Source organism: Cottoperca gobio, chromosome 21 (genome assembly GCF_900634415.1).
Source record: "Cottoperca gobio chromosome 21, fCotGob3.1, whole genome shotgun sequence".
Lineage (NCBI taxonomy): Eukaryota > Metazoa > Chordata > Actinopteri > Perciformes > Bovichtidae > Cottoperca > Cottoperca gobio.
The window spans coordinates 9,328,042-9,341,196 of NC_041375.1; the positions used below are offsets into that span (position 1 = coordinate 9,328,042).

The 13,155-nt window shown below is 38.9% G+C and overlaps 1 protein-coding gene across 1 annotated transcript in view; it reads left to right on the forward strand.

The window, feature by feature from the left end:
- lrp1bb (low density lipoprotein receptor-related protein 1Bb) overlaps positions 1–13,155 on the forward strand; it is a 239,276-nt gene that overhangs the window by 131,105 nt on the left and 95,016 nt on the right. The window contains exons 20-23 of the mRNA XM_029459353.1: positions 2,649–2,729; positions 2,868–3,038; positions 5,321–5,503; positions 11,033–11,233. Coding sequence (XP_029315213.1) covers positions 2,649–2,729; positions 2,868–3,038; positions 5,321–5,503; positions 11,033–11,233 — 636 coding nt within the window. The remainder of the gene's footprint in view (positions 1–2,648; positions 2,730–2,867; positions 3,039–5,320; positions 5,504–11,032; positions 11,234–13,155) is intronic.

Here is a 13,155-nt window from a genome sequence, read left to right on the forward strand (position 1 = left end):
TGATGTAATTTGTGCATTATGAAAAAAGGTTTATTGTTCATCACCAAAGAAAGGCAATTGCAAACTAAGATGGAAATAATTGAACCTATTTTGATTCCCATTGTCCACCTATAGTGATGTAAGAAATCCATTACACACCTGTGATGTCTGTCACTATTTTGGTCGGTCCACTGCTTTAGTCCAGACAAAATATGCACTCATTTATTCAATTGAGAGAGTTTTAGGAGTTACATTATTGATGCTGTGTTCTTTCTCCAACTCGACATGCCCTCACTGATGGCATCAGCTTAAAGGGGTGGTGCTGAGTAAACTGCATACTTTTGTGCTGTAGTTCACTTTTCTTAAGTCGTGTCTCAGTGGTATTACACAAACTGTCAGCTTCAGTTAGTAAAAGTGGCAGCCTGTGTTCTGCATTAATCTTAGAAAACATAAATGATAAAAAAACAACATGGCACGCTATGATGGCCTGAACTTTTTGGAATTCTTTGTAGATGTATTTAACTTAGCTCTTTAGTGTAGAAAATATGTTTTCAGCAGGGAAATTGAACTGGAAGAATTACCAGCATACATTTAAAAAGATGGGGGTAAAGGTTTTAAGATTCCCCTTTAATCACTAGTTGTATTAAATCAGCCTTTTACAGTGATAGATCTTTGCCAAACGCTGCACTGTGTTGTATCGCCTCAGCCTCCCTTTGTGTGTCCTAAGCTGGTTCAATACGCAGTCACAAACAGCCAGGGTGTAAGCAGTAATTAAAGTTCATGCTCGGCTTCATTCAATCATAATCAAGCTGTGCAGCAAAACATATTCTCTCCCTTACTGTTGTCTGAGCTTCCTCAGGCATTACTTCTCTGTGGGCACTGTACTGTGCAGTGCTGGCAGCTCACTTAGCTTCAGTGGAACTACTGTGGGTTTTGGAACACCTGAAGCTCAGTGGTGGCCGCCTTATAGATTGATGCTAATTTGGATTTTGTTTGTCAGTAGTTTAGTAGTTGTCACACAGTGTCTCATCTCTGTTCACTTGAAGCCGTCATTATTTATGGATGCCTGTGTTCCATTTTTTTGCCAGGCTCACTGTTTACTTGAAACCTTCATTATTTATGGATGTTCGTGCTTCATTTTTAATGAATGTTAAATTCCAACCAGTCATGCGCTGTCAGTGAGACCTAACATATTCGTGGGAAATATAGAAGACACTTGTCGGATAAAAATACAATATGTCTTCTCGACAGCGCCTAAGGTATTCCAGGCAGCAGCAGCAGCTGTTGCCAACAAATCAATTCAAATTTAGACTTGCATTTCAAACTGAAGTCAATAAAGTTTCAGGCATCCTGTAAGGATTTTTTAGTACTGTATATACAGTATCTCAAAATTGGAAACAAAAATGGTATCTGATGGGAATACCAATGTCAACCCTGACATTGTCAATAGTCCACAAAATGCGGTACAATCTGCACTATACTTACTGCAGCACTGGTAGACAATATTGATGCTAAAAGGTAGACCAATTTAGTTCATGAAGTCTCCCTGTCTCCAGTGATGGATGTTGGATCAGCTATTGGCTGACTAGAGGTGGTGTTTTGCTTTTACTAGCTTGCCTTGTCAAGTTAAGTTTAGACACATATATATTGTACAATATCCCTTTGATGTACAGTATATCGTCTCAATTGTCTTTACTTTAAACTTAGAAAACCTCAACAAACAGAAAGTGGATGAAACTTGGGGAGACAGGGTAGGTGATACACAATTACAAAAATGAAAAAGTGGCTGTCACTGCATGGTGATTGTAATGCGTGAAACCATGTTATTTGATATTCACAATAACGCCAAGAAAAGCATCTACAGAAGCATCATTTGTCTTACCCTCGCTGACATCAACCCCCAATGTGGATTCAACTCAGAGTAGTTTCAGAGTTTAAATCATCTGAATACAGACCATGTCGGCTCAACCATGGCGTGACTGTTGCAGCTCTTGATTGTTTTTTTTGTTTTTGTTTTTTTCCGGGCCAAGCTATTTTTTACATGTATAGTTTTGTTATTGGAGGCATTGATCCAGAGAGGACATGTGATAATAGAATTTGTTGTAAATAAAACATGGCCGTGCAAAGCTCCCTTTAGTACAAAGCATTAATCAAAAGAGGAATTTTCTATTCTTCTTATACTTTATTTTCCTTTTCCATTCAGGGCCACACTGAGTCCGAAAAGTATTTTTTAATTTAGCACTCAGGGCTACAAGCACGTCACAGTAATCTCAATCTCAACTTCTACTTTGTTTTGATCACAAACTTTGGTACATACTGAACAATTATGGTTTCCAATTGATGAATTCAATGACGTTGTTGATCCTTTGATTTCACCTTGTGATCCTGTGTGTGCATGATTATATTCCGTGCAATAGAAAGTGCCGCACAATTACAGATGACTCAACAATCTTTACCACAAAATACATTTTATTAATATTATTACATTTTTAAGGAACATTTTATTCATTTTCAATTATTCTAAAGACATATGATACAACTTGAATAATAGGAGACTTTGGTAGTCCTCTGTAAATCTAATTACAGATGTGTAGAATTGCAATGCAAGTAGTTGGTTTAGCTTGGGTTGGGATTGTCCTTAATGTATATTTGTATACAAACCTTTTCAGCCTTCCCCACCTGTGAGCCCCTCACCCAGTTCAGCTGTTCCAATGGCCGGTGTATCAGTGTGAAGTGGCATTGTGATTCAGGTGACCTTTTGAAGTTACTCATCATAGAAATCAAAGCTTGTTTACAAATTAGCTTGTCGGTTGATTCCACCATTATATTTATCAACCATGATATTTTGTGGGGTCACACCTTTCATGAGGGTTTGTGCTTGTGTATAGATGATGACTGCGGAGATGGCAGTGATGAGGTGGGCTGCATCCAGTCCTGTGCCAACACCCAGTTCCAGTGCACCAGTGGGCGCTGTATCCCAGACCACTGGGCCTGTGATGGTGACAACGACTGTGGAGACTTCAGTGATGAGAACACGACCTGCAGAGGTGGATCAGCACGTAAGAATGCCTGCATTACCTTTTAAAAAGGCTGAAAGTGTTGAGTCAGATGAAACGTAAATAGACTAACTCATCCTCTCTAACAAAAGATGACCCTTGTTATTTATGCAGACATTAAAACATTAGTTCCATGAAGACAAAGTATATCTCTTCATACCTCATTATATATTAAGTCATCTCTTGGATTCGCAATCTTTTAGTTTCTTGAAAGATTTGCCTCGTAGCTAAAGTAGTTTGGCAGCACCTTTATGAGTGTGTATCTTCCTTTATATCTGTTTTAGTGCGCTAATGATTTTATTTGCAAGTCAAATCATGTTTAAATTTAAGTCTTGTAATTACACGTTTAACAATTAATCAGCTTGAGTCCAATAACTTTGTTTTCACACTCACGTGTGACTAATCTTATCTTCACTGTTTGGGGGGATTTTACCATCAGGAGTTGAATCATTTAATCTAATTACCACAGAAAGCTCATGCAAGCTCCTAGAAACTCACAGCTCACTTGCTTGTCACTAGAATGTGTAGACTATTCATCAAACCGTTTCGTGATGGCAACTGCAGGCTTCTCCACTCCCCCGTGTCTGCTTCTGCTTTTACCCCAGGGGATTGAAGGATTGAAGGATTTAAAGGCTTCATTGTATGCACAAAAACTACAGGGTAGTTGATGGCAATGAACATTTTAAATCCCAGGCTCCTCCAACAATGCCACAGACAGTACACTTGATACATAAAATGAAATAAGTTGTAAAATAGTGCAATAAAAATAGTGCAAGAGACATAATGGTAAAATGTAGGAATAAGTAGAATATATATATATATATAAAATAGAATAAGATAAAACAGACTGTACAATTTTAAATATTGTACAGTGTACGTATACTGTAATAATACATAGAGATGTGGATATGTGGAATAAACAGATGCTATGTAAAAATATGTAAGTAGTGAACTTCACAGAGATCAGAAATTCAACAGGCTTATGGCCTGTGGGATTAAACTCCCCCTGAGTCTGGTGGACTTGGTGCGGATGCTGCGACACCGTCTGCCAGACAGCAGCAAACAAATATGTTTGTTGCTGGGGTGATAGGGGTCTTCAATGATCGTGTGAGTCCTACACTGCTGAATCTGTCTCAGCTTTGCCTCGGCAGTTGGGGTTCTCATTTTAGAATGTATGAAAAAACTGGTCCGAACCAGTTTGGTGTTATTGTAGTTCTCTTGGTGTTATTTGGTTTAGAACTTCTTCATATGTTTAAAATATAGAGGGTATGCATGTCACGTCACCCTCGGCGGAAGTCACTGCGGTTACACCCACTGAATGGCAGCGGTAGCGCAAGGCAAATTTGCTGCAATTTGCAGAAACAACATTTTCTTACTTGTTAAGTGCAGTTAAATTGAATTAAAATGATGAAACTTACACACATAAAACATACTGTAGCTTAACAGCAGCAACATCTTACAGAAGTATAAAATCCGGCTCCACTATAACTCAAAATGTTCACGGACAAAACAATTGTTGTTTGCTCGTCAAGTTTTCACCACATGTACAACATACTAATGTTTTTAGCATAAGCCTAAGGATTTTTACCTTAGCATAAATAAGCCTAGCGACTAGCGGACTTATCTTCTACTTAACAAATGATTATTGTGTTTTTACTCACCGCTGGATGGTTTGAGTCCCTGCATTTCCCTACAGAAGAGCATGGTTTGCTTCTATCCCGCATGCACGTTTTTTCCAGCCTGCACAATGTTGAAACAGAGCCGTTAAATCTGCTGCAGCGAGACAAACAAGACGGTTATGATTCCTGGCCACATTTCCATGTATATGGACCACTGAGTTGTAAGGACGACTGTTCAGTCCAACTGCCTTTATTTTTACAATGAAAACATCACAGAAGATTTTTGATTTATTTCAAACTGCCATTTGGTTTACAAATGTATCCTAGCTACTCCTGCAATGCACCGCATACAACATAATAGTGTCGTGTTACCAGTTTCTTTTCTTTGTAATGGACAGATGGGGAAAGAAGTAGTGACCAGAGTCTTTAAACAAGACAGAAACATCTTATAGACATAAACCTTAAATGCTGGGAGTGAAACAACTTCCTGCTTTGGAACCAACTGATCTGTTATTGCTATCAAGTGCACCGCTTGCGAGGATAAATATTTGTAAACAAACAGTAAAAGATGTCTGGTAAAATAATAATTACATTTTTTTGTTCCTTGCTCATAACAACGTGCTGTAGTTCTGTGAAGCAGTAATTGTTGAATGACTTTTGTTTCAGTGTTGCCATCTGTGATCGAGTGCAGTGGAGAGGAATTCCACTGTGTCACAGATGGAACCTGCATCCCAGAACGCTGGAGATGTGACGGAGACAAGGACTGTGAGGATGGGAGCGACGAGAAAGACTGTGAGGGCACCAAAAGGATGTGCGACCCCAAGGCCAAGTTTACCTGCAAAGATACAGGTAGTGAATACGGTACACTGCTAAAACACACACTTAGGTCAGAAGTGAAAGCTACATTGACAGAAGTTATTTGTATGTAGAAAGATGTTAAGGGCTTTGCTTCCTCTTTACTTTTACTGTGAATTGTCATTGTGTTTTAGTCAAGAAGTAGTGAATGAATAATTGATACAGACAGATGTTGCATGGCGGCGAAATATCTTCCAGAAGTTTTAAATGAATTCTGACACATACAAACACTGTCACAGTCATAGTGTTGATTTGTACACTTCATCAACTGACATTGACTGTGGGCAGGTCTGTGGTATGAAATCATAACCCGAGGCATGAAAACTAAATTTATCTTGCATTTGAGTTCAGTGAGTAAATATTGCGTCATTCGTCTGAGACAGATGTGGTACTTCACGCACCACGGCAGCCTGGCTGAAGTCATTTGAGCATGAAGGACAGTAACCCCCAGCAACAGAGAGAGAGCCTAATCAGCTTACCGTAATTTCCGGACTATAAACCGCGACTTTTTCCCCATTTTTCGACCCTGCGGTTTATACAGTATAACGGTGCGGCTAATCTATGGATTTTTACAGCTAACGGCCACTAGAGGAATTCCTAAATCTATGGATTTTACAGGTTACAGTCCACCGGATTCCTGCGAAAGAGCGCGCAAAAGTAAAAGTGGAACCGCGAGTGGTACGAGAGACAGACGGACATTACGAGAGCGAGACAGTTTGTTCAGTGGGAGGCGTGGATGCCTAGTGGTGATAAATCATTCACCAAAACTGGTCGCATGCGAAAAGCAACTTTCGCTCAAGTTTGCGAGTGGATCCTGACAGCGTGGAGGAGTGTTAAAACATCCACGATCACCAACGGGTTCCGAAAGGCTGGAATGCTGCGTGATGAAGAGGAGGACGCTGCCACAGCTGAGGCCTTTCAGGGGCTGTTCGATTCCGACAGTGACGAAGAGGAGTTCGTTGGTTTTGAGAGCGACATCGAAAGAGAGAGGAGAGTGGCTGACGAAGCCACCCTGAGCCTGTTCGTTTCCGACACTGAAGATGAGGACTTTGGTGGTTTTAGTACGCAGGAAGAAGACGAAGATGAGGATTAATGAATCCCCTCTGTACACGAACCCTTACATATGGTAATTAAATATTAAAAAACCTGCGGCTTATAGTCCAGTGCGGCTTATATATGTACACATCAGTCAATTTAGCTTCTGCGGCTCATATTCAGGTGCGTCTTATAGTCCGAAAATTACGGTACTTGATTATTGACTATAGTATTGCGTTATATATGGAAATGGACGTGAAGACACAAGGAATATGGACACACTTTCCTAATCGTGATACTTTGTGTGTGGGTTATATCATAGAAAATCATCAAAACAATAATGAATTTCCCTTCTTAATTAAGCACGATGATCTAGAGTTTGAACACAGCCTCAAGGTTTCATGAATAGATGACAAAACCTTATTCCTTATTTTTTTTTAAATGTGCCGTTCTCCTTGGACTTTCACAGTACTTAACGTTCACATTAAGAGATGTAATAAACAACATTTTTACTCCAGTCTTATGCTCGGTGTCTCAAGAGAGGAGGAAGATATCTAAGCCGTTTCATGAACATTTCTTTTGAATTTATCAGTTATAAATTAAGCTGCCAAATGTCTCTCTTCCCTTTCATAAAGGCGTCACTCTCTGACAGGCTCTAGAGGATTAACCATTCTCCACTTTAGAGCAGTGCAGTGAAGTTTGCTTGTAATTGTTCGACCCATTAGGACAGACCATTTAAATGCCCTGGATAAACTCCCCATGTACCCAAACCTAGCATCCACTTCTGCAGCTGAAAGGAGAAGGTCAGAGAAATATTCAGTTGCTTTCTGTCTTTAGATCTGCAGCTTTCTGCTTGTCCCTTGACAGTATTATCACGAATGGAGGCAATGCTGTGTGGGGAAGGGTTGGTTAGACCACACAATTATCATTCACTTTAATTCTGCAGTGTCACACCCCTGTGCACTGGTGCAGTTAGCTCTGTCCTCTTCCAACAATACACAAAAGGAGTGGCCATTTTAACAGTTCTGACAGATTAAAGGGAGGACAAGCTGTATTTCTTTATATATTTTTTAAACTTTCTCAGATAAAGCAAAGACCTATGCACTGTTTGAATGCTGGGTATATGGATCCTTTTAAAAAAATAAATTGCAAACAAAGGTAGGTATTTTCAATGTGGAGTTTGTGTTCAATGCAACAACACAACTAAACACACTTGGTTTAGACACCCACACAAGTCTGTTTGTGAACATAATAATAATAATAATAATAATAATAATAATAATAATAATAATAATAAGATTTATTTGTATAGCATATAAACATATATAATCATATAAGAATTGCAGCCCAAAGTGCTTCACAGCAAAGACAAGATTAGACAGAGCATTTCCAGTACAATAATCACAGTGTTGATGTACATGAGTCTGAAGTAGCAAAAATAGCAGAATTCAAATAATAAAAATAGTAGAATTAAAATAGTATAAAATAGCAGAATAAAAATAATAAAAATAGTAGAATTAAAATAGTATAAAATAGCAGAATAAAAATAATAAAAATAGCAGAATTAAAATAGTATAAAATAGCAGAATTAAAATAGTATAAAATAGCAGAATTAAAATAGTATAAAATAGCAGAATAAAAATAATAAAAATAGCAGAATTAAAATAGTATAAAAATAGCAGAATTAAAATAATAAAAATAGTAGAATTAAAATAGTATACAAATAGCAGAATTAAAATAATAAAATAGCAGAATTAAAATAGTATAAAATAGCAGAATTAAAATAGTATAAAAATAGCAGAATTAAAATACTATGAAATAGCAGAATTAAAACAATAAAAATAGCAGAATTAAAATAGTATAAAATAACATTGGAGATCATGCCTCGACATATAGATTAGTTTGGGTTAGCCATAGTGTTTAATATACTTTGTTTTGAATGAAACAGGTGTAAGACTATAACATGTGCCATTTGTTGTTGAAAAATAGAGATTTGACCTGTTTACCCAATTATGGGTCAAGAGTTAATGTCGTATTGTAAAAACAACAAGATTTTGATGTGGTGGCTGTTTTGTTGTATGTTTTCTTTTTGTGGTCATTTACCCCAAACAGCAGAGATTTATGAGTGAGCATGCGTGAGGAGTGAGTGGCAGGATGTATGACAAATAAACTACAGGCTTAAGCATACAAAAGAATAGTCCTTCTGACTGAAATTAAGCCGGAGCTTATTTTCTTGTGGAAGCAGCTCATGTTTCAGGCCTTCAATCATGTGCTTACTGTAAAATCTGGCAATGCCCCCCTCAGGGTTGCAGAGCATCCACTGTTCACAGGCTCAGTCCAGGATCACTGCCTCAGGCTAAATGAATGTGATTTTAGAAAAGTCAGTGTCTCCAGCCCATGGCAATCAGGAGTAGGTTGAGTTGGGTATGCCTCTACCCATATCCATGAATTACACTTTGAATATGCCTGCAGTAGTTTAGAGCAGTGCTCTATACTGTGCTCAATATTAGAAGCAACATAGTTCACCTCTACCATCTTCTTCTCAGCCATGATTGGTTAAATTGGCAGCTGCTGGCTATTCTAGGGCAGCATTTCTCCTGAATGGTAGTTGAATAAGTTTCCCCCAAGGGTGGGTGTTGTAGATTGAGGGTCTAATAGTCACATTAATTTGTTAAGTATTACACAGATTAATGTACTGATTACAAACACATGAATGCATAGTTCAGAGCGCTCTTCTGCAGTGGTGAGTGGTTCAGTCTATACACCTTGGTAGAAGGCTCCATCTGTGCTAATACCATTCGGGTTATAACCTGTAACCTTTATACTGGGCCATCAAGTGAATTTGGGATTTATTCATTCATATTGAAGTTACATGTTGGCTGCAGGCTCCAGAGTCTCAGTTTATACAGGGTGCATTCAAGGCAATGAATTGTTTATTATAGTCAAGAAATACAAATAAATGTATTCAGCAAAATAAAGAAGGATGAAACTTGCGTGGTGTATTAGGCGTAATCTATGTGTAATCAATACACATAAATAAACCCGTAAACATAAATATGTTGAAGACGCCAATAAATATAACTATCTTTATCAATATATATTTTGAAACCTTAATGATGCAAAACAAAAAAGCAACCACAAAAGCCATGAATTTACACATCCATTATTCAAAAACAAGTCTTCAGCCATGCGTAGAGGAGGGCACAACATAAATAAAATAAGTTACCATCTCTGTAGGAAATCCATCTGTGGAAGTGCTGCATTTTTGTTGATTTAAGATAAAACTTTTAGATGTTTGAGTGTTTCTATATTTGGGAAGAGTATAAAAAATATATTTCCTGCTCAAAAGTATGTTTAATAAACCACCTCCCATACTCCTTCACTTGTGTGCCTCCCACTATCTGAGTAGTTTTTCTCCCCTTTTTCAGCCACATTCATTGCTTTCTACAGATCAATGCACTCGTAAAACACATCAAGTTGAAGTTGTGAGACTTCATTCAAGGTGAAATTGCCAGAATCATACAAATGATCAACATTCTTGTCCATGCACATTACCACAAACACACATATTTAGATGACACTTACAATGGAACCTTTCTGTGCCCCAAGTGTCATCAGTATTTTACGCATGGAAAGCTTAGGTACTTAGGAATTGCATATGAGCTCTCATATTCACATGCACTGGCATCATATAAGGTATTCAGACAATAAAGGGCTAAATCAAAAGTGTCATCTGGCTATTTTTGTATGGACTAATGGAAAGCTTAGTAGTGATAGAAAGCCAAACAGATACACTGACACACCTGATCTCAGACAAAATCCACACACTTACAGCAGTCGCTTCAGGCTCCCACGTCGGTTTGTACTGATCCGGCACCGAGCATAAAGCAGTGGGATCCCAAAGCCCCATGATGTAGCTTTGATGGAAAAAGTGTAAATTGGCATATTCTGCAATCCAGGCTTCACCTGGGAGCATGAAACAAATGATACATCCTGATGTCTGTATTGTTTTATTCCTCAGTACCTCTCAGTGGTTCCACCTACCTCTTTCCACCCTGCACGGTCAGGGAATTACAGATTACGCTCTTGTGAGTCAGGGTGTAGGTGTAGGGAATATTGATCTTGTTTGGATTTTCAAGTCGAACATTTCGCAAACAACTGAGAAAAGAGTTAGTTGTTGATTGAGGCCCCCTGGGAGAAAAAAGAGTGGCATTGTTTTGCTATCAAAGGTTTGTTTCAAAGATTTGACTGACTAATGAAACATTTCTGTAATCCAAAGTTGGAAAATGAAAGCACTGAATGTACCAGTTAGAACCCCGGAAAGAAAAGGCAGGAAACTTTGTTTTGGAAGCACATCATCATTCAATACTTACTACAATGAGAGTACATCCTCTGAACTGCAGTGGAACTAGGACCTGCCAATTCACAATTTGTATGCACTTAAACAAAAGTTAAAGTCTGCCTATCTCCACATGTCATTCTCTACAGGCAAGTGTATCACAAAGAGCTGGGTGTGTGATGGCGACATTGACTGTGAGGACCGCTCAGATGAAGAGTCCTGTGAGTCTGCTGTCTGCAAGCCCCCCAAGTACCCTTGTGCCAACGACACCTCTGTCTGCCTCACGCCTGATAAGATCTGCAATGGCAAAGTGGACTGTGCAGACCGCTCGGATGAAGGACCTGTCTGCGGTATGTTTGTTTTTTCTGTGCAATCATATCTTTTTTTTGTTTGTTTTCTTTTTTCATTCTGCAAGATGCTAAAAATGATACTCTACTCAAATACACAGCATACAGTATGTGGATACCAGAACATTTGTTTGCTTTAAATCTCATTTCACCACCATGGACATTAATATGCTGTCATAAAAGCTTCCACACAAGATTTTGGAGGTTAGTCACTGACCTGCTCTTCTAGTTCTTCCCAAAGGTGTTTGATGAAGTGTAGGTCAGGGCTCTGTGCAGGCTTGTCACATTCTTTCCAACCAAGAATTAAAAAAAAAAAATGTTTGGGTCTGGGTCACGATGGCAGCAGGCTAAGCAAGGTATTCCATTCAGTGTGTCCCTGTTTTTTGGCCTTTCACAAACTGTGGCCACACACTAGGAAGGACTGTGTTGTCAAAAACAGCCCCCGGCCAAATGTACACAAAAGTATGTGGACATATTATTAAACTCATTCCCCTTGAAAAAAGGTTTCTATAGCAGCTGTCAGTTTATCTAATTGTGTCAGTTACAATGGATTCCAACAGTCCAATGGTGAGCACTTACACAGCAGACAAACTGTAGGGACAAAACCCCCCCCTCTGTCGACCATATATCTGTATGATCAGTGTGTCCCAAACAGCCACTGAATATACCACTACTTCCTGAACTTTTGACCTCCAAGGAGACTGATAGACTGACAAGTATGACTGATTTTTGTTTTACTTTAAAATGTAACAACTTGGAATCCATTGTTATCAACACAATTCAAGCTGACCATAGCTGCTGTTCTTCACAAATAGCTTTTTATAGTCACGCTTCAAGCCTGCAGGGGGTAAGTGTTGAGACTCAAAAGATGTATTTTGGGTGAAAATTCACTTTTAAGTGAAAAGACTAACAAAAACTGTCAAAAAAAATGAATCCCGCATTTTGTATGTTGCATTTCTCCCACTAACATGTCTTGCAAGGATATACAAACGGGAAATTGGTGGCATTAAGAAAGTAAAACACAAAAAAACAACGGCTAATTAATGAAATGAAAACTGCAGGACATTTTTCTTCTTTACTTATATATAGCTTTTTATTCTTCAAAATGTACTTGTTTTATCAGCTTTGCAGAGTTGCAGAAAATTAATTGGAAAAGTTGAAGCACTGTCACACCCTCCAATTTTCACTGTAGACACTCAAGACACGTTCCCTGCTGAGGTACCTCACAGCACTCGTGCTAAATCTCACTTTAATTTTTCATCTGATGTTATATCGTTGGATGTTGAATAAAATCTCCCTGAGGGGCCCTGCTACATCTACTCCCTCACAGAGAGAAAAAATAAAGTAATACTCTGGCTTCCCGGCAAATGTCAAAGAGTTTGTCCAGCAGCCTTCAGAGGGAAGAAACAGATCTCGTGTGACTAGCCCCAGCCATCTAATCTCTTAAAGTGAGCGGTGTAAACATTGAGGTTCATTTTCTACAGCGTCACTAACCAAGCCTCAGGGGGGCCCTACAGGACCTTTGAGTGTCTGTGTTATTGTAACTGAAAAGAGGGCTTCTGCCTGCTCATAGACAATTATGTGTTCAGAGATACATTGAGAGTCTGATTGATTTACACCAGCTCAGTGGGACTCACACCCCCCAATAAAAACTGTGGCCACAAATCCCCCCCCCCCCCCCCCCCCCCCCCCCCCGCCCCCTCACACACCCACTGAGAGAATCCAATACTGTACTTGCCCACCTTGAAAAGACAGTCTTAATCACGGCGGGAATAGAGACGCTGGACCAGTTTTATTTTCACCAATATACCATTCAATCTTGACCTGGCAGCTGCTAACAAAAGCCAGGTGTGTATGGGCAGAAAAACAACTTTCTAACAAGATGAAAAAGCACGGATTTAAGACATGTCTGTCTTTAAATCCCT